This window comes from Acromyrmex echinatior, chromosome 4 (assembly GCF_024713525.1).
Source record: "Acromyrmex echinatior isolate Ae372 chromosome 4, ASM2471352v2, whole genome shotgun sequence".
Classification (NCBI taxonomy): Eukaryota; Metazoa; Arthropoda; class Insecta; order Hymenoptera; family Formicidae; genus Acromyrmex; species Acromyrmex echinatior.
This window is the reverse complement of record NC_141855.1, coordinates 5,012,496-5,039,245: the sequence shown is the minus strand read 5'-3', so window position 1 is coordinate 5,039,245 and position 26,750 is coordinate 5,012,496. Positions and strand designations below refer to the sequence as shown.

Below are 26,750 nucleotides of genomic sequence, written 5' to 3'. Positions count from 1 at the left end.
TCGTGTGGAAGGAACTTCTCAGAAAGACGGTAATCGGAAGCAGGTAAAAGTTTAGAAGTATGTAAGGTACAATTCAATGATGTGCTGCGAAATTTTGTCCATTTCGCTGACGTTGAACGTCATACTTACGTAAATTCGCGATATGTACCTGACTCAAGGTATTTGGTAATGGCCGAAGTACTTTCGCTTGATCGAAGTTTCATGTTGCGCTTTAATTCTTGGTGTAGATTAATCAATTCAGAGCGGTGTCAAAAAATTTACGAATTATCGCCATATCGTGATTCTTGCCGTTCGCTTCGTCAGGGCGAGGAGCACATTAATAACAGTATCAGTGTGCTCCTCGCTCCTCGAACGATAAGAATCACGAAACGACGGCTGTGGTCAAAGTCTCGATACAAATGTTTTGAAGTATTTGATGGACCAATTAGAAGAAAGAATTTTACAAACTGACCAATTAAAAAAACGCTTCAAAGCGTTTGCAGCATTGACCATACCCGACATTAACAATGGATATGGCGGTAATTCTTTGGTGTTTCTGAAGAAAATGCCTATGAAAGCCTTTAAAAGAATTAATCAATTATTCTGTTCTTCCAAAATCACATTTATTTTATATTACAGAAGGAAGCTGAGTCTATTAGTGAAACCTAGAATTTACAAGAGGAAAAGAAAGAGGAAAAAAGAGAGGGGATGGAATTTTTTCGCCGTGTTCAACACCACAGACTATCTTTCAGTAGTTCAGCCATTCGTTATGTCCAACCGTCGCTGTAAGTAGTACTACATGTCTATCAAGTGAATCTATATTGAAAGAATTTGTTAATATGGCATAATAATATTTTCACTTAATCTTATGAAATTGAGAATGCGAAATCAGTAATGAGTATAATAAAATTGGCTAAAAGTAGGGGAAATAGCAATATTAATTTACTTGCGAAATACTAACAAGACTGAAATATAACATAATAATGTAATATGATAAAATAATGATATAAAATTTTTATATTTTTTAAATACATGAACTGGGATGTCATAAAAATAATAATATTTATAATATCTTTATTGTATGCATATTAATGTATGTATACCTACTTACATATATTATATTATACATACATACACATACGTGAATCAGAGTCTCTTTCACTACCTCGATTAATTTAGTTAATCCCTGATAATTATACGGGGTTCATTTATGCCCATTTCTACCAACATAGATTAACTTTAATCTCGATTCAACTTACTCTTCTTTTTCTAATCTTTAGAACAAAGAGTAAGTTAAACCAATATAGATTAAAGTTAATCTATATTGGTGGAAGTGGGCATTAGCCGATGATTACACGAGGCTCATTTAGGCCCAGTTTCACAATTCATGATTAACTTTTAATTGAGGTTTGACTTATTTTAATCTCGGTTAAAAGTTAACCATGAGTTAACTTGTGAAACTGGGCCTAAATGAGCCTCATGTAATCATCGGTTAACTTAACTAATTGTAAGGTTAATAAAAGAGACTCTCAGTCAATTAATATAGATCATTTTTTAAGAAATTAAGGTTTCTTCTTGACTACGTATGAATTATATTTATATTATGTACGCAATTATTATGATTCTTATACAGTTTATTTCTTATATGTATGTGTGTGTGTGTGTGTGTGTGTGTGTGTGTGAAAGTATGAGATCATATAAAATAATTAATGAATTATTTATATTTAAAACAAATTATTTAAATAATTATTAGTCAAGTAATTTATATTCATATTGTGTATATACAATTTCAATCTAAGAAAAGAAAATTCTAAATGAATCTTTTATCTTCATCACATTCTTGTAAATCTTAAAAATTCTTTGCTGCAAATATATGGAAATATGAAATCATATAAAATACATTAATTATATTAAAAATAAATTTTTTAAATTATTTTGTTATTTGTATTTATATTGTATATTATATAACAAAAACATAAATATCGGCACGCAATCATTTCTGAAATTAATTCATTTATATGAATATATATAATAGTTTAACATCTTAACATTCAGACCGTGGCGCTTCGTATTCAAAGTAATGTTAACGTAAACGGTCTTGTTTCCCGGTCTTATTGTTTATAAATATGATTATTTAAATAATTTGATTCAAATATAAATAATTATACATATGGACATATACATAATTATTTGTTTTATATATATATATAAAATATAAAACTTGTCGCAAGTAATAGATAATATCATGATTTAAATATATTAATGAAAAAACTTAAGATTGTTATATACATATAGGAGTAATGTGTAATATACAACGTGGAATAACGTACATACAGGAAGCATGAATGCAAACATGTTTTTCACATAGCATGAGATATAACCGGGACGATTTTGTAAGGGAGAAAATGGACGTACTTGATTCCTCTATAACTAATGAACATTTTTCATTGTTTTTCGTAATTTTTGTCGCTCAGTCGAGCTTTGTTTTCCCGGTTCCTCGGATTTATCATTCCCTTTTAACGTTCTCCAGGTTTTCTTTTCGCGCGATATCTTTTTACTGTCGTGACCACAAATACGAAATGGTCAAATGCGCAGCATTACTCACATTAATTAAGCAAGAAAATATTAGAGTTGCATTTGAGGAGAAGAAATATTTATGAAGATATTCATTGACCAGCAAGAAACAACTTATTTTGTATAATATACTAATATTTTATAAAATTATGAGAGTAAATTACATATACTTGAAAATATTTTCGCAAAATATTGTTTAGAATATTTATTAAATATTTTAAAGGAATTTTTAATATTACAAAGTCGAAAAATTGTAGAAATTGCAATAATCAAATTGAAATTTTTCATCTGAAGGAAAATACACTGATTGGATGTAAAAGTGGTTCTCGTGAATCAAGAAAGTTAGTTGAATAAATTGAAGTGAACGAAAGTAAGTTAGCGAGCGAGATTTCACTTTGAAATTTGATTAACTTTCTATTTCTATTGAATCACCCTTACCATTCTTTATTAAATTTCTCAAACTTTCTCAAAGATGCGACACAAAATAAAAATTGATATGATTTTGCGAAGTTGCATTGAATTACACATTTTATCATGTTTCTTCGTGTGCAAGCTTCGCAGCGATTATTATTCAAAATTGACGCGACGCGATGGGCGAACGGCGGTGAACAGCGGCGAACCTATTGTGATTCCATTGGGTCATCCCGTTAGTCATGATTAAGCAAATTTCATACTCGAGCCATTAATATTACAGCAGGTGACCGCGCGAGGTCCACAAAATTCCCCTGGCTAGTATAGAATGCATACACTGACCCCGACAACCACTATGTCGTCGGCGAACTTGCTGAACTTGATTAAATTGCGTTTGACGAGACTTCGGCTATTTATGGGTCGAGAGCAAATAATCGAATTTTTGAGTTCTCTAATGCACGGATAGATTTCGTTAGATATTAGAAAAATAAAAAAAGAGAAAGAAAAAGAATTGTGTTTGACTAAATTACGGGACATCGATTATTTATAGATTATTTATAGATTGAGAGTAAATAGAATGGTTTGAAAATCTTTTATGTTTAATGATAGATTTTTGAGAATTAGCAAAATAGAGAGCGAGAGAGGGGGAGGGAGAGGGGGGTGAGAGATTGAGTGATTGATCTTTATTAGCTTCATTAGCTACAATGTGTGATGTAGTCTAATATAATGTCTATTTATTAATTATCTAAACCGCCAGACTTAAACATTCTATATATCTACACTATCCTTACACTATCCTTCTCCACTCCTCATATATGGCATTAGCGCTCTCTTAAAATTTTTTAATCTTTTCCTTTCTTATTTTATTAGGTAAACTGTTGTACATTTTAAACCCATCATGTAACAACATTCTCTGTTCCTCTCTAGTTTTACATCTTTTAATGTATATTTCCCTTTGATCTTTCTCTTGCTTGTATTTGACAATGTAGTGTCACGATATAGTATCAAATTTAATTATCGTTTTGATAAAAAATAATATATATTTAGTAGGAGCAGTGGCGACTAACATTAGATTAAATTTGACTCTATAGATTTAACAGTGTACAACACATCTCATGTATGGCAAATTCATATTAATTCGACGAAATGTCCTCAATTTCGATCCTATCTTTTTCCCCAGATAGTTAACATGTATTGCAAAATTTAAATGTCTATCTATAATGACACCTATTTAATTTCACTAACCACTTCTAATGCTATATTTTCTAATTTTACTTTTATATTGCTTTCCGATACTTTTTTCCTAATATCTCTAATTAGCACAACTTTGGTTTTATTCATATTTAATTTCAGTTTATTATTTTTCAACCATTCTTCAATTTTTTGCATCTGTATATTAAGATTATCATTTATTTCTTGGCTTATATTATATATATATGGCCTATTGTATATATTAGTGCATCATCTGCGAATAATTAATTTCATAATTGTTACAAACAATCTCATCAAGTCATTTATATAAAATAAAAATAATAACGGTTCTAATACTGATCTCTGTGGAACTCCCAGCGTCACAGCAGTAGATCCTGACAAACTTCCATTAAATTTAATTCTCTGAGTTCTGTTTTCTAAATAACTTTTAAACTAACTAAGTACTCCTGTTATCCCATAACTTTTCATTTTCTTTAACAAAATATCTCTGTCTATTAATTCAAACGCCTTTTTTAAATCTAAAAATATAACTCCTATTATCTTTCTTTCATCTATATTTATACTTCTTTTCCAACTTGATATGACGCATTGAAGGGCAGTCTCATGAGTGTCTCGCTCTAAACCTTGATTGGCACTCTTTTAATAATTTTTATCCTTCAAATAACTAATTGACTGAACTATTATTTCCAGTACCTTCTCATAAATCGGTAATTTATGTATAGGTCGAAATTGTTCTATTTTTTTTTGTTCTTTGTATTTTTGATATAGAAATTATAATAGCTTCTTTCCACTCATTTGGAAATATTCCCTCCTCTAAGGATCTATTCAGTATTTCGCATAATTTTATACCTACTACCATTATCACCCTTTTTATTATCTCAACAGTTATTCCTTCTTCTATATCACTTTTGTTTCTTAATTTATTAATTATTCGATTTAATTCTCCTACATTAATTATACTAAAAACTTGAAATTTACTCCCAGTATATTTATCTATTATTAATTCCAATGTATCATCACTTTCTAAAGCCCCTGATATGCTATCTACAAAATATCTATTAAAAATATTTGCCGTTTCATATATATTTTTTTTCAATTGAAATGTCACATTACTATATACTATACAAAGTGTCTCCATTCTTTATATGTATTATCTCTACTTGTATTACCCTTTAGCAGCTGCTGAGAGAGAGAGAGAGAGAGGGGGGGGAGAGAGAGAGAGAGAGAGAGAGAGAGAGAGAGAGAGAGAGAGAGAGAGAGAGAGAGAGAGAGAGATAGAATTGCGTATGATGATTAAATTGCATTCGACGAAACTTCAGCTATTTATGAATAAATAATCTCGAGTGATTTTAAAACTTTCTATGTGCCGATAGATTTCGAAGGTATTAGAAAAATGAAAAAAGAGAAACAATTGCATATGGTTACTTAAATTGCGTTGATGAGATTTCGGCTATTTATGGGTCGAAGGCAAATAAAATTCTCTATGATGCAGCAGATTTCGAAAGCGTTGGAAAAAAGACAGAGAAAGAATCGTGTATATGTGAATACACACGATGTGATATATATACTGTATATTCTATGTGATACGTATATTACCCTTGTGTATAATAAGTATTCAAATCACATAATTTATCTATGTGGATAAAATACCGTAGAGGTATTTTATAGCACTTTATCGCACCGGATCCTTATTCCATTTGGGGGACATGACATTTGATCCTTTTTTTTTTTAAAATAGCGCACGTGGGGGCGGAAGCTCGTGTCAGCTGCCGTTAGAACGGTAATGAGAGGTGCCATAACGTTAACGGGCGAACGCATACATTCCAGCAATTACGTCGCTCCAACTAATTTCTGTCCCTCGGTAAACTTGAGGAATTCCAGGCGGCGAATATGTGCCCGCGAGGGTTTGCGAAGAGAGGAAAGGGCGGGAGGGACCTAGGTCAGGGGTTACAGTTGACCATTTCGCTGGTTCTCGCGTTTTCCTGTTCTCACAAGCGGTCCCAGACATCGCGCACTTGTCGAACACACAGACGAGATACATACGAACGACGCCAGATACATTTACAGAGGTTGTAGACTTCTATATAAGGTGGCTTGGAAAACATTCCACACATCAGCAAGACTATATTTTTTGACCAGACTGAAAAATGGAAGAAATTTATTTTTAAAATTTTCAAACATTAGAAGAAATGTACATGGAAATCACTTTACATTCGGCATTGTTAAATCAGGAATTACTTAAGAGTCATATTCGACGTGTGAAATTTAACTCCATTATTAACCCTTAAACTACGAAAACAGTACACTGAGTATAGGCACATTTAATCCAACCCAATTTAATTGTTTATAACTTCCATTGCTTATAATTTTTATAAAAATAAACATTGTAATTTTTTTTTTTTTAATTGAAATGTCACATTAAGGAGCATAACAATATTAAATAAATGTATGTATCTTTAGGTATTAATGAAAAGTTATAAGCAATGTAAAAATAAAAAAAGATATTAAAAAAGAAAATAGGATATATATTGAAAAAACGTTTAAGGATTAAATAATCAGTAAAATTTTAAATTTACTTCAAATTTAGATTAATCAAAATTAATTTGTGTTTTAGGAATATAAGAAGAATTGAAATTAATTAATTTATTCTTCTCATAATCATTGCACGGTTATCATAGTTTATGCCATAAGTAATTTCGATATACTAATGCCATTTCCACCAACATAGATTAACTTTAATCTCGATTTAACTTACTCTTCGTCTTTTTCTAATTTTTAGAATTAGAAAAAGACAAAGAATAAGTTGAACCGAGATTAAAGTTAATCTACGTTGGAAATAGACATTAGTGTCTTATATATATGTCAGTATATTAAGATCTAAATATATTAATCTATTTTTCTCTTGACTCACCCTGTATATTACTGTACAGCCGACTTCCCCAAGACACGGACACACGTGGAAATTGCAGACACGTGCGGCTACGGTGCGCGCCCTTTAGCATCACGGAGGAGAGAGGATGGAGATGGGTGGGTGGCAGGAGGGTTGTTTGTCGAGAGAATTTTCAGTGCGCACCCGCTGGCCGGTATTACGGCCCGGATTAATTCCCAACAAAAATATGCGAGATATTTTAGCCGGCCGGACGAGAACATTCGCACGCGAGCGCACGGAAGCCGCAAAAAGGGAACAAGCGCGGATGCGTTTGTCCGGCGATGCGCGTCGCGTATTTTGCTTTCGGATCGTGCGAGCCAAATATTCACCGCGATGAATCGTCGAGGACGGCAGAAAACGCGCGTTTTGTTTGCGCCTCGACACCGCAGCTCTGCTAATCGCGTCAATGCGTTCACTCGCAGCCGGGAGATGCAACGAGCGATCGCGATTAACCATTTCCGGTTCAGAGTTACATGCATTGTGGTCAACAAGAAAATCTGTACAATTTGAAGACGAACGGAGCATTAGCATTGTTTTTAATTATTAGAACTATGGTCCTATTCATGCTGACAAAGCTCATGAGCATCATTTGTTTTTATTTAACATTTGACAAACAACATGATTTTTAAGCGTGAATTTGACAACCTATGTATAATAGTAAAAACTATATAATCTTCCATATATCTGTTCCTTGAATTGTGTGTACGTTATTTGAAAATTATATATTTAGAATCAAGCAAAACAAGTCACGATAACGTCAAAATGACATTAAAATGAATCGGATTGAAAAATGACTTTTAACGATCATTTTGGAGTCATTTTGATATCATTCATCACGATTTGTTCTGCTTGATAGAATATCATAATAAAGATTGAGATTTTTGTTTTTTAAGATTGTAAAACTTAAAAAGCCTATAAAATATGTATGTGTTAACTCGTGCAAGTACAATTATCATACAGAAATAAATTAGCATAGGCAAAAGAAACAATGAGAAAATCGGTAGACAACGCGCGCTGTACTGTCTGCCACGATATTTATAAGCTTTATACAGGAAGTCGCTCAAGTAAACCGTCCGTAACTCACGATGCGACGAGTAACGCGAAAAATATGAGCTAATAGCTGTGTAGCGCAGTGTAATGATCTATAAATGCACCGGGCTATGCAAATGAACAGACATAGCGGCGTCGTACCAAATGAGCTTGCGAGCTTTTTTGTTCTGGTTGTTCGCACACGTCTGTACGTCGCGTTTAACGTCGAAAAGATTCCTGAACGAAATTCTCCAGGCCGAGAATAGTCAGGTCATTCACAATTCCTACGATCTATTCGCGCCTGTTTCTACTTTGTATATCGGGAATCGTATTTAACGTAAACTACGAAATCAATTTTATTATGATTTAGTTTTCGTTAAATAAGTTTTCACGGGTAGAAATATCATTAATATATATTATTTCTATCATTACATGTAAATTATTTACGAATTTAAAGATAAAAAAAGGAAATTAAATACCGTACATTTACATTGTACAGATATTTTAGAATTATGCTTTATTAAATATATAATTTATTAAATATTTTTAATTTAAATCGTTACTGATATGAGAACAATTCAATATTCTGTCAAATTTTAATTTTTGATTTATGTGCATCCAATTGTATTAGTTTTCATACGATTTGTGCAAAATGACACGGTTCTAAAACAAAATGTATCACGTGAGAAGTTTCTTATTAAAGTCAGAGAAGCGCATTAATCGTCTTTACTTTATATTAAGAAAGTTCGCTCTCGTTTAATGCTATAGTTTTATCGCGGATTATATAACTTTCGAAAATTGCACAACTTTTTCAATGACGCTCACGAAGTAATAAATAATAAATATGTGCACAAGAATTAGCAACAAAACATATTAAAAAAAAATTATTTAAACCTACATATACATTTGGTTTAAAAAAATCTTCGCGGATTCTCTTTAATATATATTTCTCTTTAATATATATTTCTCTTTAATATATATTTAACGAATTACTGATCTATACCTATATCTATAGAGTACTAATTAATTATTTCCATCTCTTCTTTCTCTGATTAATACATAATATACATATAAGTCTGTGAATTTGTGATAAATTCGAAATAGATATTTAAATAATTGTGGTATCTGCCATCTTTTATTGAAATATTAAAAAAGTTAAACGTCATTTCCTTGTCAAATCAACTACGTGTATTTTAATAATGGAATAATCAGATATTTAACATTCAAAAATGAATTCGTTGATATGAATAAAATATAAATATCATCATATAAATATTCTCTATATATAAATAATAAACGGATTATATTGCAATTTCTATCGTTTTAGCATTTCTACCTTCAGTTTCCAAATATTGGTATTTTAACAATAATCCGATGCCGACAATATTAAGCTCTTTATGCGATAACAAACCGCAATTCGACGAAAAATACTCTTGTCATCAATCAATATCCATATATTCTTCGTACAACTGTACGTGTACAAGCAGATGAGGACTAATAAAATTCATTTTAATATCTCTCATTTCGTAAAATAGAAGTTTCTAAAGAGTGAGAACGAATTTTTAGAGCGTATTAAAGTTACGAGAGTGAATGAACCAACGAGATATCTCGCGCTCACAGTCGTGGATGCGATCACGTCGCATACGCCGTTGGGTATATTTTATGCAGCTCGCAATGCCGGTTTTTCACGCGACGTGAATTAACCGCGTATCTCACGCAGCCGCTTTTAGCCTCCGCTGCTGCCGATCGGCGGATTATCAGATCGCGCCCGATAAAAGGGTCCCGCCGCGCCGCGTGTACACGTATATCCGTGGTACATTTGTTCTCCCGCGTAATGGAATTATCGTAGGTACATACCGTTGGCACGCGATACTTCGATTATGCCGAATGCGCCCTTTCGCGGCCACTATCCACGCGTGTAATTCAAGTTTAATCGCCGCTGTGGAATTACTTCGCTCGCAAAAAAAAAATGGTTCTTGCATCGCGAATCCAAAATTCATTATTGACCCTCGCAATTATGTGTAAAAGATATTATACAGTTACTAAGAACAAGTGAAAGAAATTAAAAATTAGAATATTAAAAAAATTTGGCTAAAATAGCTATCAAATGTGTTTTGTTTAACATATGAGTGCAATATTTAGTAGATATTACTGAATATAATAGTAATAATAATAGTAACCGACTGTTTGATGATAAGTAGAAAAGTAAAGTAATATTAATAAAAAAATTAGGATTGATTTTGGTTATATTAACCGAACATTTGATCGAATTTATTTCAAGCTTCAATAATTATCATCTAGGCTTTATTATATATATTACTTGACTTTTTCTTGATTGAAGTTTTAATTTATGATAAGAATGTTAAATAAAAATTAATTAGAGATTTTTTTGCAAGTTGAATATAACATTAAATATACAATGCAGAAAATAAATGAGAGAATATATTTATTTGATAAATACATATAATTTATCCTTATTTATCAAAATCTAATTTTGAAATTATTATTCATTTTACTAAAATATGCATATCTGTAAAACCGCTGTGGAACTTTAATTAATGTGAATCAATACTGATCGATTTATTCTTATTTATTTTAAAAAACATTGCGCTGCTTCCAAGTTGTATCGATATCATTTATACATAATTCCGCGATTCAATTAATGAAAGATATTTATGGCGAGACCATAATCCTTTGGAGACGATTCCTCTCTGCCGACTTTCAGCTAAACAGCGCCGCTATGCAAAGCTCCTAATTAGTCTACCAATCTATACGCTTAACTATATGACTATGTAAATTTGACTATCCGACCTATTACGCGATTCTATGCATATGCGCCATCGAGAACGAGATTGCGTTTAATGTAAGGTTGCGATGCCGTTTACGATTGAACGTTTCGTCTTTGTTGACATATGCTGCAATGTTAGGTGTTATGTTTTACATATGTTATGTGTAAGAAAATTATTAAAATATTTATTGACATTAATAATTTATTTTTGTAAGAGAATGAAACATTCAGACATGAATTAACGTTATATTACAAAATCATTTTAATCCTAAAACGTTTTGAGTGATACAGTATTGTTATTCATACATAAATTTTATGTATAGGCTACTCTCAATTATGATAACACAAGTTTTTCATACATTTTGCACTTTTAATGAAATAATAAAATATTTTTAATCTCTAAATCTTTATAAATACTACTAATTTATTAATTTAAAAGGAAGGAAGAATAAGCATGCTATCAAATTAAATCTTGAAATGATATATGAAGTATGATTTTTTATTTGTCCCTTTATAATATTGTACTTAAATAGAATAACAAAATAATAACACGAAACTGTTTAAAAATTGAAATCACTTATCATTTTCTGTTGTAAGTAATACTAATCACTAGAAGGTCTAAACTGATGTAACTGAGGACACATATATACAAAACGGACAGAAATTTTAAAAACTTATCTTCGTTCTAATTATTACCATGGCAGATTGAACCTTCCATTGACTACTGAAGGCAAGTTTGCGCCCACTGACTTTGTTCACTTGAAAATTTACGTATCAATAGCATTCCAAGTTTAAATGGCTTTACCAAATTTAGCCAGATTGCATTTCCAATCAATGTGATATACTTTTTTATTTTAAAGATCTATTTATAGATATAGTGACTATAATGAAACACAAATTTGTTGAACACTACGTTTATTTTTGCGAGTTGACGCGTTTGGGACATCGCGATCGATATACGACCTGTGTATGCGGCGACTCACAATATTAAAAAAAAAAAAAAAGAGAAAGAGAAAAGGCGAAAACCAGTGAAGTCTCGTAATCAGTTGCGCGGACGTAAACACGGTGGAGACAATAGCAGCAAGGGCTGCCGATATTTGCGATCGTACAGACCCTTCGTAGAATAACTTTCCGGGCGCGCGCGTATCGACGCGAATTCATGCGAGACTTACGCGCTGCAGCAGAAATATGAAAGCGTTGGCTTTTGTGCGCGCTTTCGGCTTTAAACAGCGCGACGCGGAATGAAACTCGCTTCCGGAACGCGTCGTACGGTTATTGTCTGCTTGAAACCGAACGCTACCACGTCGCCCGATCGTTCCTGAATGAACGGGTGAGATCGTTGCGGCCGACACGGTGTTGTGACAGTGAGTGCGTGGCACTGTAGATACACACCGAAGCTGATTTTTATTACCGTCCGCTTTTGTCATCTCGATGCGTCACACGATAGTTGGGGTCGGTCGTAGCGAAATACGGCTGCTGTCACTTTGTAAAATGTTAGAAACGTTTTCGCGCGATTGCAGTGAGTTGGAACGATACATTGTATTTATGTACGTTAGCAAATGTAACTTCAATGCATACCGTGCAAACTTGTTGAAGCTGATATGTTTTACAATGACATTGCATCTTGAATGAATGCTTGAATTTTATTACTTTTATAATACGTCATTATATGATTTTATCACTTTTTCTCTCTTTTGGTGACTGAAAAATTAAAATTAAAAGTGAGCTTATAATTCTTATCTATTTATCATAATTTTATAATTGAGGGGATGGGCGAAATAAAGGCACAATTCTACTTAGGCCCTTTTTCCGGCGATTAGTTTTATTTTTTATGTAATATTGATCGTAATAGAGAAGTATTGTAACACGTAACTTCTTAAAGACATTACACAAATTCATTTGATATTATATCCATATAATAAAAAAGTTATTTTAATTTTTATTAATATTAAGATTTTGTAATTAGGTCTTTATTCTGCCCATCTCCTCAGTTGTTATATTTTCATGGAATTTTTTGTTTTCAATAACATCGAAATTATCTGCTATTCTAAAAGAATATATGAAACAAAAGAATATAGAAACAAAAAATACAGCTTTTTTTTAACTACATATACATGTTTAAAGTTGCACTCAACGTATTTTTTATTTTAATCTATTCTTATATTTTTATCGATTCCTTCGATTTGCAGAATATTTTTCAGCTTTATATTTTTGTACTTCTAATATATTTAACGTCTTTAAAAAGATTGCACAAAAATTTTCTACCTCGTTGCAATAATATGGGGAACGCAAGTGAAGATGTAGCGTATATAACCGAAGTGACGCTCCGTGCTTTAAATACAACGAGGTCCCATAACTTACAGCGCATTCTGCCGGTAATGCACCGTGTCGTTGTGCACGAGTTATGTCTCGTCTGGCAACGAATACACAACCGCAACCCGCTTAAACGGAAAGAGTTCTATGTCGAAACATTTAGACCAGGGCTTACCGCGCCGCGCACACAATGCTATTGATTAATGAGCGACATTAAGCGCGACGCGCGCTGCCCGCTAAGAATTTAATATGGACTGTCAGTGCCCTGCTGCTTCGATATGCATTACTTGCATATTAAGTTCGTCTAGCGGGAGGTGCGCATCTTGAGACGAACGATTCCGTGAAAAGATTTATGTCTCGCCGTCGAAATTCGCGTTCGATCGATCGTTCAACAACGTAGCTTCTCGGCAAATATCTCTTTACGACAGTGAGAATCCGATATACATTTCTCGTATGTATATTTCTACTTATAACTTATCGATATATTACATTATGTCGGTATATTACATTAAATCTGGGATTGGGAAGTAACGCGTTACTTAATTGCAAGGTTGTTATTGTTATAATTATTTTTTAAAGTAACGAATGGATAATGATGTAATATTTTCTTAGTTGTAACGTTAATGATAACGTAATTAATTTTTTGGGTGATTAAATATAATTGTTACTTTGCATATAATGTACAATGCATGTGTATGGAACGCGCATATATAAGTGAGTTTTTGATCATGCATTGTTAGAAAAGCGCAGCAACCTCATCTCTTGAGTTAAATAACATTTTGTTCATTTATAACATTTATGTGTGTTATAATGTAAATCAATCCATTTCTGTGGTTAATTTCAAAGTAAACAATGTCCATATTAATGTATGCACTTACATTAGTAAATCATAAGGAATTTAATACAATATATTTTCTTGAGTTAAATCGTTTAACTCTATTGTTTTAGTTAAATTAATTATTAAGTAGAAGCAGTGACGATTTCTAAAAATAATATAGAAATGATTAGAAACAACTTAAATTGAGTATAATTTGACATTATGAATTTAACAGTGTGTTGCGATTGATCACTACTATAAATCTTATATTGAATTGGTCAGCAAAAATAAAGCGTAACATAAAATGTTTAAAGCGTAACATAAAATGTTTAAAACGTTTGTGAAGCGTTTCGCTTACGTACGCTTCGTTTACGTTCCATTGTTCCAATTACTTTTATTTTCGTTAGGATTGATAGCAATGTAGAATAATTAGATGCCAAAAAAATGCATCGCTGAAAAAAAATTATTAAAACTCGGTGAAAAGTAACGAAAATTAAAATGATTCGTTAGTTTTGAATAGCGTAATTTTTATAGAGTAATTTTTCCAATCTTAGTTGAATCTCAAAATAGTTATTATTATATTATTGATTAATATTATAAATATTGGATTGTGTAGATACGTAATACAAGTGCAAAGGTAAACTTAAATTAAATTAAATTAAACTTAAATTAAAAATATCTACCACTTTCTTTTTAAAAACAATATTTTGATTTTAAGAAAATGTTAATTAAATTTGTCAAATTAAAACTATTTCTCAAAACATGAACATTTTGTATATACAGATGTTTATATTATAATACATACTTAATACAATTGTGTATGTTTTTATTGAATTCTGAAATGCAATTTACGCTTATAGAAATAGTAAATATGTAGGTATTAATAAAAAAAATGCAAAAGTGAATATTAAAAATTGCAGTCATCATAAAAAGTTGTGAAACAAAGAACCGAGAGTTGATGCTCACGAAGCATCCTTCGATTTTGTGTCAAGGCGGGATTGATTCGCGTAATTATTTAAGCTGATCTTCCGGGGTCATGCCTTCGAGAACGCTCGAAGCACGAAAATCGGATTCTTCGGACAGTTTTTCGCTGGTCAAATGGAGACTTTTAAGCTCGGCTTTGCTGCTGCCGTAAATAATGATCCGTCATCGTTCACCATTGTGCTGGGCAACGGATGACCGTGTGTCTTATTCCTGTCTGAGCTAGACAATGGGCGAGTTCAAGTCGGTAAAGCGGCTAGGTCTGCTCGCCGAGCGAATGTATGATTGGTTTTTACCTATGAATTCAACCAATCATGTTTAATTATTCGGCGAGCAGATCTAGCCGCTTTGCTGACTTGAATTCACCCAATGTAACTTTTTTTTTGCTGCTTTTCGTATCGATATACATATACACTAATATTGTGTGAACAATATTCATCTGCGTGATAATAATTTAGATATTGGATAGAGATATGTTTCAATCGAGGAGAGAAATAGAGAATTACATATGAATTGCATATGTATATATATACATATACATGTGTGGATGCTGTGTCTCGATAAATACAATTTATTTTTTAAATTATTTTGCTGTGAATTAAACTTTGCTTTAAATTAAACTCAAGATCCAACTGTTACTTTTATTGTACATTATAAATAATGTAAAAGGAAATATTTTATTTTATTGCACAGATTGTTTGAGCTTAAAATAATCAATTTTTTTCAAATAAATTATTTATCAAAGTCAGTAATCAATAAAAGCTTCATAAATAGAATTAACAATTTAATTAATTATGTACTGGCAACATTATTTGATTTTTAAATATCATAATGTAATAATTTTTATATTTAAATTGATATTTAAAATTAATTATTAAGTCTATAAATATTAAATCTCTTTATTAACATCTTTATTTTTTCTACCATAAATATAGAATATATCTCTGTGTTTGCGACTGTACCGATCTTTACTAATCGGTTTCAGCTGTTACCAGTAAGATGGCGGCATATGCATGTTTTTGGCACCTTTTTTGTCTAATTAAACGATTGCATACACTTGATGCCATTTATTATAGCAATAAGGTTAATGCAATGACTTTAAATTTTTTTGAACTCTGATATTTCTGATATTTCTGAATTTTTCCGAAAAAAATACTCATCAATAAAAGTAATCATTACTTTGTAATTACAGTATTACATTACAATATTTACTTAACAGTTTATTTATTTAGAGATGTCAAGGAGATATACTTATTCTTGAATCGATAAAATTTTGTTGTACAATGTGAAAAATGGATCCGAATCATCTATCAAAATGTCTGGGCGCAAAATGAAAGAAAATAACCCAAGGATCTAAAGATACCATACCAAGAATATTCGTGAGAATAGCCAGCTGCCGCGATAAGAGTGAATGAATTTTTTCATTAAAATTAATTTTTAATTAATTTGCGGATTCTGTCATTTCGATATCGGGTGATATAAAAATTTCACAAAGAGTAGACATTGTATGATCGCTTTAATCATATAACGTTTGAAATTTTTCAAATAGAATTTTTCAAATAGAATTTTTCAAATCAAATTTTTTTAATTAATAAAAATAGGTTTTGAATAAATTTATTATTTAAATAAAATTAATTAGATGTTGTAACTAGTTTTTTTATTATTGTTGATTTATAAAGGATTGTAAACATTATTGTATTATTGATATAATTTGTAATAAGCAAAATAAACTTATTCTTCCTCATTTCTTTAATAATGCTAGATTAAAGGTGTTAGTAGTAATCGATGGAGAAATTTTTCATTCCGTATAATTGCGAATACGTAGAGCGATAATTCCAGTTGTTTAGGGAAGCGAAAGGAGAGGGTAGGTGCGCTCATGACACGCCAACTGACCATTATGCAGATTTCCAACGATTAGATATATCGGACGTTTTGCCGACGCACCGAATGTAATGTGCCTTTGTGAAAGGAACGAAGGGAACGACGAGAGACGGGATTCTCCCGTCTTGTCCACCTTTCATCCCGCCTTAATTCGTTATCTTGACTAACGACCTCTTTCCCGTTTTCTTCTCTCTCTCTCTCTCTCTCTCTCTCTCTCTCTCTCTCTCTCTCTCTCTCTCTCTCTCTCGCTGGCACGGAAGAGCGAGGAAAGGGAGTAAAACGGAAGGCGCGGACAGAAAACGGATTTTCCAGCGTTGTGCTAAGGTCAAGGAAAGACGAACCGTCGCGCGCGTTGAATAAGTTCGCTGGATTTCTAAGGGTCAAAGGAGAGCTGCTTAAGAGCCTGCTCGGGGTGACTGTGTACACACGAGGGACGATGTTCCGTGAACGCGTTGATGAGAATTTTTTTCCTCTTGATCCTTCACGGTCTGATCTGAAACGGTTTTGGCAAAGGGTGTGAAAAAATAAAGACCGTCGAATGAACTCCATTCTCATTTTCTTTTTTTGATATCTCTGATCTGTAAGAAAAGCTATCACGTAGACATACGAACACTTATTCGTTTGTCAATGTTTATCAATATCATAAAAGTTATAATATTCTATAACATTTTAAAATTAATAATATTATTAAAACAATATTTCTCTGGAAAAACTTGAAAAAATTAATAAGAGAATTTAAATGCAATTTTTTGTACAAAAAGTAAGAGATATCTTAGTTATATATACTAACAGTGAACATTTCTTAAAACATTTAAGAGATGACATTGAATGAGAAACATGATTCTGCTAAAATATCTAAAAATTTAACTATAGATCTGAAAATAATTTTGTTGAACTATTAAAATAATTGCGTAGAACGTTTAAATGTTGATGATAATGATGCTAAAATTTTAACACTAGTAACTTGCAGTTTAAGCGTTCTATATAATTATTAATTATTTTAATAATTTTAAACAAAAGATTTGTATTTAGTTACAATAAATTTTTAGATACTTAAGATCGTTTTTTTCGTGCAGTGTCATTATCATTTTAAAATGTAGCGTACATAACATATTTTATATATATATATATATATATATATATATATATATGATCGAGTTATAAAATATGTTGATAGTATCATTTTTATATACTCCTTTACATGTAATGAGACATATTGAAAGATCAAGCAATTTGTAACGAACTTTACGGTAATTCACAATATGGTAACTCTCACACGCGTATCCGCGGAAATAAAATCACGTGACGAAGGCAGCATGTAGTGTCTCTTCCTCGTGTTCTTCTCGCAGACGGCTACCATTGCAATTACTGGGATCGTGACAAGAACGGACACATGCGTTTCATTACACGTTTTATCAGAGCAATTCAACCGCCGCCCACGCACGTCTTCTCTCGGGCGGGGCGTCGCGAATTACGATGAAATCGAAAGACATTGCGTGGATACTCGTGTGGATTGAACCGTCGCGTTGCAATTAAGCCAGTTCGCAGTTCGCTATGTTCAGAAGAGGAATTTATTTCCAGATCTAAAATAATGTATTAGCCATTAACAAATTATTTTGTGCGATAGCAGTTTTTGTTTGCAAGCACTAAAGGGAGAAATAAATAAATAAATTAATGAAATAAATAATAGTTTCGAGACATCTTGCACAGGAATTTATTATAATAGTAATTTTCATACAATCAGAAGATATTAAGTATTTAAACGCTCGAAGTATTCATTAAGTGTTCTCAAAATTTTTACGCCGATCGAAAATATTTATCATCTTGCACCTGACAATATTGCGGTAACTGATCTTATTACGAACGCTGTAATTAATGGCAGTATTAATTAATTCAGCAGGTGCATTATCGTATCGAGAAGAAGTTCGCGTAATCCGATCCATTATAACATGCGGTGACTTTCACGATTTCAGCACGTGGAATTTTTTTATGACTGACTTTTTACAAAGATTACAACTCTTCAATGCAGGAAACAATATCATGGCTCTCAATTACTTAAAATCAATGGAGCCAGATTTGCAATCTTGATATAAAAATGACATGCAAATTACATTTAACTAAGTGAAACATTTAAATTGATTTAATATGAGATTTTTGTATCCAAGTAAGTTAAAAAAGAATAATTATCCGAAAATCGCAATAAAATAATAGTTTGTAATCTCCCATCGTTTCTGTTTTTATCTAAAATAAATTGATGAAATAATGAATAGTTCATTTTGATTAAGTTTGCGAGTATATAATATAATTTAATTTCCTAAGAAAGGTTCCTAAAGATTGACTAATAACTTAATTACTCCTAAAGATTGACTACATTTGGTATCTCGTGATATTTTGAAACATAACGTAACGGAGTTATTCATGCTGTTATCTGTCAGCTGGAACTCGCCATGCGAATAGTACTACAGCGATTTTTTTGTAAACATAGCGTGTTATATAAAAATAAATATTTTGGCCGTTTGTCGGTCGACTCGTCTAGATTCGTGTCTCAATATTTAAAAAATGTTATAAATATAATGAAACGATCATTTATAATTTCTATCGCTTTGTTTATATTTTGTGTTATTCAAAATAATATATATATAGCACGAAATGTCTTCGCGAAATCTGTCTGAGAATATCTATGTTTATCAATAAATTTCGCAAAATAATTAAACACCTAACCTAAATTATTCTTAATTCGTAGAAAATAGCTACATTTTTGATTATTTATTAAAGTTAATATTTCAGGCAATTTAATCGTGTTAAGTAAAAATAAAAACAATAGGGAAAAGTGATAATCTAAATTATTATTTCGTAATATTTACGTGATATATATATTTTATATGTTATTGTAATTTGAATGTACTTATATTTTACAGATCGATGTTGCTGTGTTAAATTCCGTTGCTGCGCATCGTATTGGTAAGTCAAATTGTATTTTATTCTAATTTAGAATGAATATATGAAAATATGTATATTAATTGTATATACTAAGATTTATAATATGAACAAATATTATAGATTGATGTTAGTTATTAATATTAAAAAAACATAAATAAATAATAGTTATTTGACATGCAGTAAAAATTTTAAAACAATAAAAATACGAAATGGCTCATATTCTAGTCCTTTTTTTTAAATATAATAAGACTCAAAGAAATGAGCTAGAATATAAGAATTTTTATGGAACATGAAATTTTTGGTGCGTATCAAATAACTATTATTTGTTATTCAAAAAATCATTACATAACGTTGAGATAGTAAAAAAATTTGACTTCGTATAGACATGATATCTGACAATTTCGCGGGTGGGACATCGTAAATCGTTGTCGTTTCGTAATTGCGACACAAGGGCGTTTTGCCAGTAATTAAAATCGTATTTCAATATTCTACCAGCAAGAGAGTATCCCCGCCGATTATTACGACTACTCGATTACAAGGCGCCGTGAGAACATCGGATTCCAGGTGTCGACGTTCCCGCGTGTGCGCATATTATTATTTCGATAATAATACTAATTAAGGCGCCTCCAGCCGCTCGTAATAACACTTTGCACGTAATGCGCGCTCCTAATCCGTAGCGGCATATGGTCCAACATGCGAGATATCTTGTGAGTGCAGTCATCGCCACGTTCTTCTTCTCACTCTCCTGCGCATTAAATTCGCTATTAAAACGCGTGTCCGCCGTTTACTGTGGATGTACATCGCGATACGGGCTTCCGATCAGTTGGAACGAAGGAAGAACTTGATTTACGAGCTCTCTCATGAATATTGCTTTCCATGCTGTGCAGCACAATTATTTTGTTTCGCTTTGCATGTCTATTTTTTTGCTTAATAGAAGAGAAAAATATTTTTTTTATTATAAAGAGAAAGATATGTATTGTTATAAGTTGTATTTATACAGCTATTGATATTTTGAGGAATTCCTCTTGAATTTTCGTTTTCCCTTTTTCTCTTCTTCAACGAAATCGGTGGAAGTGTTTCCCTTCAATTTTAATAAGCTTTGAATAGGTTTCCTAAACAAAATAAAGGACATATATTTTTTAAGGACCCAATCGCTCTTTTAGGGAGTGCAACAAGGGATAAACCGCCAACCAAAATTGTGTACACCAATGCCTACTAATATGTTCAAGTAATGTCCAAGTAATATCTAGTTTTTATGCCCACTAATGCCTATTCATGCCCTAATAATGCTCTACAATGCCCAGTAATACATAATCTCATCCCGCTTATTATAATACACAATTCTGAATTCTCTTAAGTAATGCCCCAAACTGCAATGCCTGGTTTATCCCTTGGGGTGCAACACCCTTTTGAAGAAAATTGTTTTCTTTTTTTGAAGCGAATGAATCATCAAAACTGTAAGAGATAAAAAAATGTTTTGAATAAAAATTGAATTGTTTACTTACTTTATGTAATAATAATTAGTGATAAAATTATCTTATAATAATAATAATTTAAAAAAATTTGTTTAAAAAGTTTTTATCTATGAGAAATAGAAATTAAAAAAGATCTTTTAAAATTATAATTATTAACTTAAAATCACTCAGCATTTATTCAGAACATTTTCTTCTATGTCTTACAGTTTCGACGATATTCGCTTTGACAATAAACGATTTCCTTCGAAGAGGTGTTGTATTCTTTAATCGTACAAAAGTACGATTAAAATATTATAAATAAAAACGTACTTTGTCTTCTTATTATCTAATATTTATTACTGATATTAGAATAAAATGTGTATAATCGCAATTCGAAAATATCGATTTTCATTTAAGTATTTTGTTATTAACGTGTGGTACGACTGTTGTTGTATTATCGAAATCTGTCAATTAAAAATCCATTGCTCTTAATGTCAGTTTTCCTGAATCGTCATCGGCGTATCTCATCGCTCGCATCTCCCTCGTTAACTGTGCGAGCGGAAAGTTGTTAAGTTATTCGTTATCCTAATTATGCACATAATAAATTACATGCAAGAACAGCCGTCACACTCGAATACGCTACGTGGATTGCTTGGTTACGTGTATACGTCGGCCAATCCATCGACCGATGTGATACACGTAGAGTAGGTCGCGGTGTATGTGTTACAGATATATGTGCTTGTGCACGCATGGTACTTTCGACTAAGAATTCTGAGAAACATGGTATCGACTAAAATCGTCGATACTTTCGTACACGAGCTTCCGCTGCATTCTTTTGCATCGGTTAATTAGATACAGTATCTTTACGGCCATTATCACTTTTTATTCAATTAATTAGCAGTCAGTTCATTTTGCAAAGAGAAAGAGTTACGAAAAGGAGCAATTTGTTATAAATCTTTTTATTACAAGTATGCTTCTCCTTCGTCTGTGTTAATGCTGTCGAAATAAATTTATAGTATAAGATATTTGCACATTCGTACGATAAGTAAGACAAAAAACTTGTTAATATATTTTATTTTTGGAAATTAAAAACATGATATCTCAAAAGAATATACTACTCGTACTATGTGAGCCTTTGTGATTGTTAGGACGCCTTGATATGAATAATATATTTATAAGGCAATAAACATTTTTAATTATCGATTGAGAATATTTGGGAGAAAATTTAATAATTAATGAAAGATGCATAGTGATTATATTATTTGAAATTTGTTTTCGTTGTTAGATAAATTAAATTTATATTATTTCTATTTCTAGTTAGAATTTTAGTCGTTCAAATGTTGAATTCATTTATTTATCGATTATTTTTGAAATGATTGTTTCAGTTTTATTTTTGAAATGATTGAATGGTAATATTCATTTTGATATTTTGAACATTCTTTTAAACATTATTGCTGATGCTGTGAAGTCAGTACGGCATTTTATTAATTTTCAAAAAATAATGATTGTTCCGGTTTCTATTGTTCTACTACTGTTCTTTCAAAAATAACAAAATGTTCTGTATTTTTAATATCAAAAAATCAAAAATAAAGAAATGCCATGCTTTCACATTTTAATACGGCATAACTTCCTCTAAAATACAAGATGCCATCGAATATTACGATATCAGTCAAGTGTTCCTGATAGTTAAAATTGCTTAAAAAATGTTTATAAGGCAGAACATTTTGTTATTTTTGAAAGAACAGTAGATCAATGGAAAGTGTTACCAGAACTATCATTATTTTTTGAAAATTAATAAAATGCCGTGCCAACTTCACAGACACAAAAAGTTATTGTTATATCCGTGTTAAAAATTGGATATATATGGCTTTTTAGTGGAAATGTAAAAGTTCTCGAAAACATCCAGCAAACTTATTCTGTAACTCTTAACGAAAGTTTCATTATAACATTATTATTATTATAACATCATTATAATCGTTATAATATAATTATTGTTAACATCGCGCAGATGTGATAAAAAAAGCTGCATAATGACGTTATAATGATAAGAAAATTCTTAAAGTGTTCGTGATTAACTGTAATGTTACTTTCTTTTTTATCTTATGTTTATTTTTTCTTTTATTCAGAAGTAAATCAATAAATTCATAATCCAGTCAAAGATTAAACATAACTTTATGTAACACAATTTTATAAAGAATCTATCAAATTATTTTATACTCTCTCGCTGCCGTGCAATACTGCTGGAGTATTTTCACAGATATTGTGATAAAATTAATCACGGTAAACTCTAAACTCCGCGAGTGCGCAATCTTCTTCTTTTTTAGTTCATTCATCTCGCATACGCGAAAAAAGAAACTATCTATTACGGTAATATTTTTAAATAATGATGTCACTATAAAATGTATAACTTATTTTATGATGTATAAAAAAGTGATAGATATGGGCAAGTAATAGAATATCATAAATTTATAATACGTTTATTATAGAGCAGTGTTGCGAAAATATTTAATGGGATTCCGCGAATTCCACAGTGCATAAGTGCATTAATATCTTTAATCCGCCATACTATCTTTATCGCATCAAATGTCCGGTGGTGTCCCATGTGCGTGACGTACTCACCTTAATTGATGAGAGATAAGCCGGAAATGCACGATAGGCGCATAACCAGTCAGCCCCGGGTTTGGATCGTGGCCAAATTCGAGTGGAAAATGCCTAACGCTCCGTGCATCAACGATCGTGCCGTTGTGCGGCACATTGCAACTTTACTAGTTAATGGTTTTCGAGATCGTACCGAATATGTCGTACGAATATGTCGTACCGAGACATTAGAAGTGTTGCTAACAAGGTCGGTCGACAGTGAAGTAAGCGAATAAACCCACTTAGAATTAAGCTGACTGCGAAGTTCTTAGGTCATGACGCCCGTGCCACAATCTGCATTTTTAAATGATTTGACAAGCAGGTACACGCTCGAGCTGTCTCAGCATTTGCGATTAAAACACTAATTGCATAGTAGCTGTATCAACATTAACTAGGGCGGTACAACTTCGATCCTTTTCAGTCTCTAATTGGAACTGTCATGTACAACACGTTTCATAGGGCACTTCGAATTTATCTATAATGAATAACAATTTATTGTTTGGATTCTATCCAACAATATTCAAAGACGTTCAACAATATTCAAAACTAGCCACTATGATTACAGTATTATACTAAATGAATAATAATTATATAGATATTATATAATTAATAATGATATACAATATAAAGATTTACATATTTAGGACGTGTAAAATGCTTTTAACTTCTGTTTGTTCCCATAGCAAGCAAAGTTATGCAAGTCGTAAATACAAAGAAATTATAAAACTAAGTGATATAAAGATAAAGGACACAACGTGAAATATCATAAAAATCTAACATTATTTCGTAATGAAAAGAGATATAGGATGTTTAAATATGCGCGTAGTCAGTTGTTTCATACAGTGTAACATAAAATCAAGAAGAAGCTGTTGTCTCTCAAAATATCAGTGCATGCGGGGATTTATTACTTGTAAGTATATGCGCGCCATGAATAATGCTCGTAATCCAGTGCATTAGTTTTGCGCAAAAAAGTTTCCGCGCAAAAAATCTGATAATAACAACAGAAAGATTAACTATGCAGAGTGTTGTGAAAACATTCTGACATAACATTTTTTGAACGATTATTTCTAGACAAAGGAAAAAACGTGTAGGCTGTTTACAGTTATTATTATATACATAAGAATTGGGTTACATATATAAGAATTAAAAATTGAAAACATTTTTTGAATTTTATTTATTTTATATTTACAGAGATTACATAGTGTTGAAATATAAATATAGTAGCTTATATTATTCACAAATTAAAACGTTAACATGAATTTTTATTTTTACTTTATTATAATGCTTTTATTGCTAATTTAAGTATTTTAAGATTGTGATATATTCACAAGGATGATTTTGTTGAAATATCTAAAAATTTAGCTAAATACAGATACAATATAGATAATTTTGTTGGACCATTTAAATAATTTATAAGAATCTCAAACATGATGAACGATGCTGCAAAACTTGATATTCTAGCAATTAATTTGAGCGATTTATATAATTATTTTGATGATAAGCGTTCTATATAATTGTTTTGATAATAAGTGTTCTATATAATTATTTTAGTAATAAGCATTCTATATAATTATTTTGATAATCCAATAAAATTATTTTCAGATCTGTGTTTAACTGAAGTTTTAGATACTTTAGCAAAACTGCTCTTTTCATGCATTTAAAGTGAGATAAACGTTATTATTGAAACGTCGCTGAGAGTTATTTCGCGAGGGACGCAAGGGAAGCATCTCATCGCGACCGACATTTGCATAGTTCGCGGATTCAGTATACGCACACGAACGTTCATCATGTAATATCGATTCGGATAAACGTTGAACATCGATACTCGTGCGGATCGTGGCAATCGCTTCTGGTCGTTACCTCGCTTTTTGTGGCAGCAGAAATGAGGCGTCAAATGACTGAGGCCAGGGTCCGCGTCCGCACCAGACTTCGGCCATTTGTTGCAGAGTTTCTTTCTGACATCCAATTGAGTTTGCGGTTTAACTCGTTGAGCAGTACGGAGGCAAACGCATCTGTGTCGGAGCTCCTTTCCGTTTTACTTCCGCTTAAATCGACCGACTCGCGGGGCAACGTAGCCGAACTTTTGTGTACGGTAAAAAAAGTGAGGAGGATTGCTACCCTTCGGTTTTTTTCTCATGGGAACGATTACTCTCACCCTCGTGTCTCCCTACGATTTTTCTGGAAAGTCTCACCGGATTCACGTCTAAACACGCGAAAATATCGGAATCCGAAGAATCGAAACTTTTTATGTTCAATGTATGTAATATAATTCGATGAAGTTTGCTCGAAAGATAGTCAAATTATATTTTAAAGTAATTAATTAATATTCATGTAATGATATGATTGCAAAAAAAAATATATATATTATATTATATGCCATCATGTGATTATCATAATAAATCAGTAAAATTCAATGTTTGACGTTCACATAGATGTAAGTGGTTGTATCGCAAACCAGGAATAGTCACCTGGGATATTTTATATTCTATCCGCAAAAAAATGTAAATTGTTGTACAATATTATTTTGTATGGATATTGCGTTTAACATTCTTTTCTTTTTTCTTTTTTAAATAACTATTCTTTTACGAATCTTTAAATGCAATGCATTTCATGAAAATTCATAATGATGTTATATTAAAATTCTTATTATTTATTTTTTATTTTTATTTTTTTAGAAATACTATATCATAGTAAATTATTTAATGTGCCGTTTAATATTTATTTCCTACTTTTTCAAGAAAATTGCGATTAAGTCGAATATATTCATAATACTGAATAAAAAAAACAATCAATTTTATATGATAT

At 31.5% G+C, this 26,750-nt stretch overlaps 1 protein-coding gene across 1 annotated transcript in view; it reads left to right on the top strand.

Annotated features, from left to right (window-relative positions):
• The window catches only part of LOC105153230 (uncharacterized), a 340,152-nt gene that overhangs the window by 10,645 nt on the left and 302,757 nt on the right, over window positions 1-26,750 (top strand). Inside the window, exon 4 of the mRNA XM_087405144.1 lies at window positions 19,833-19,875. Coding sequence (XP_087261270.1) covers window positions 19,833-19,875 — 43 coding nt within the window. The remainder of the gene's footprint in view (window positions 1-19,832; window positions 19,876-26,750) is intronic.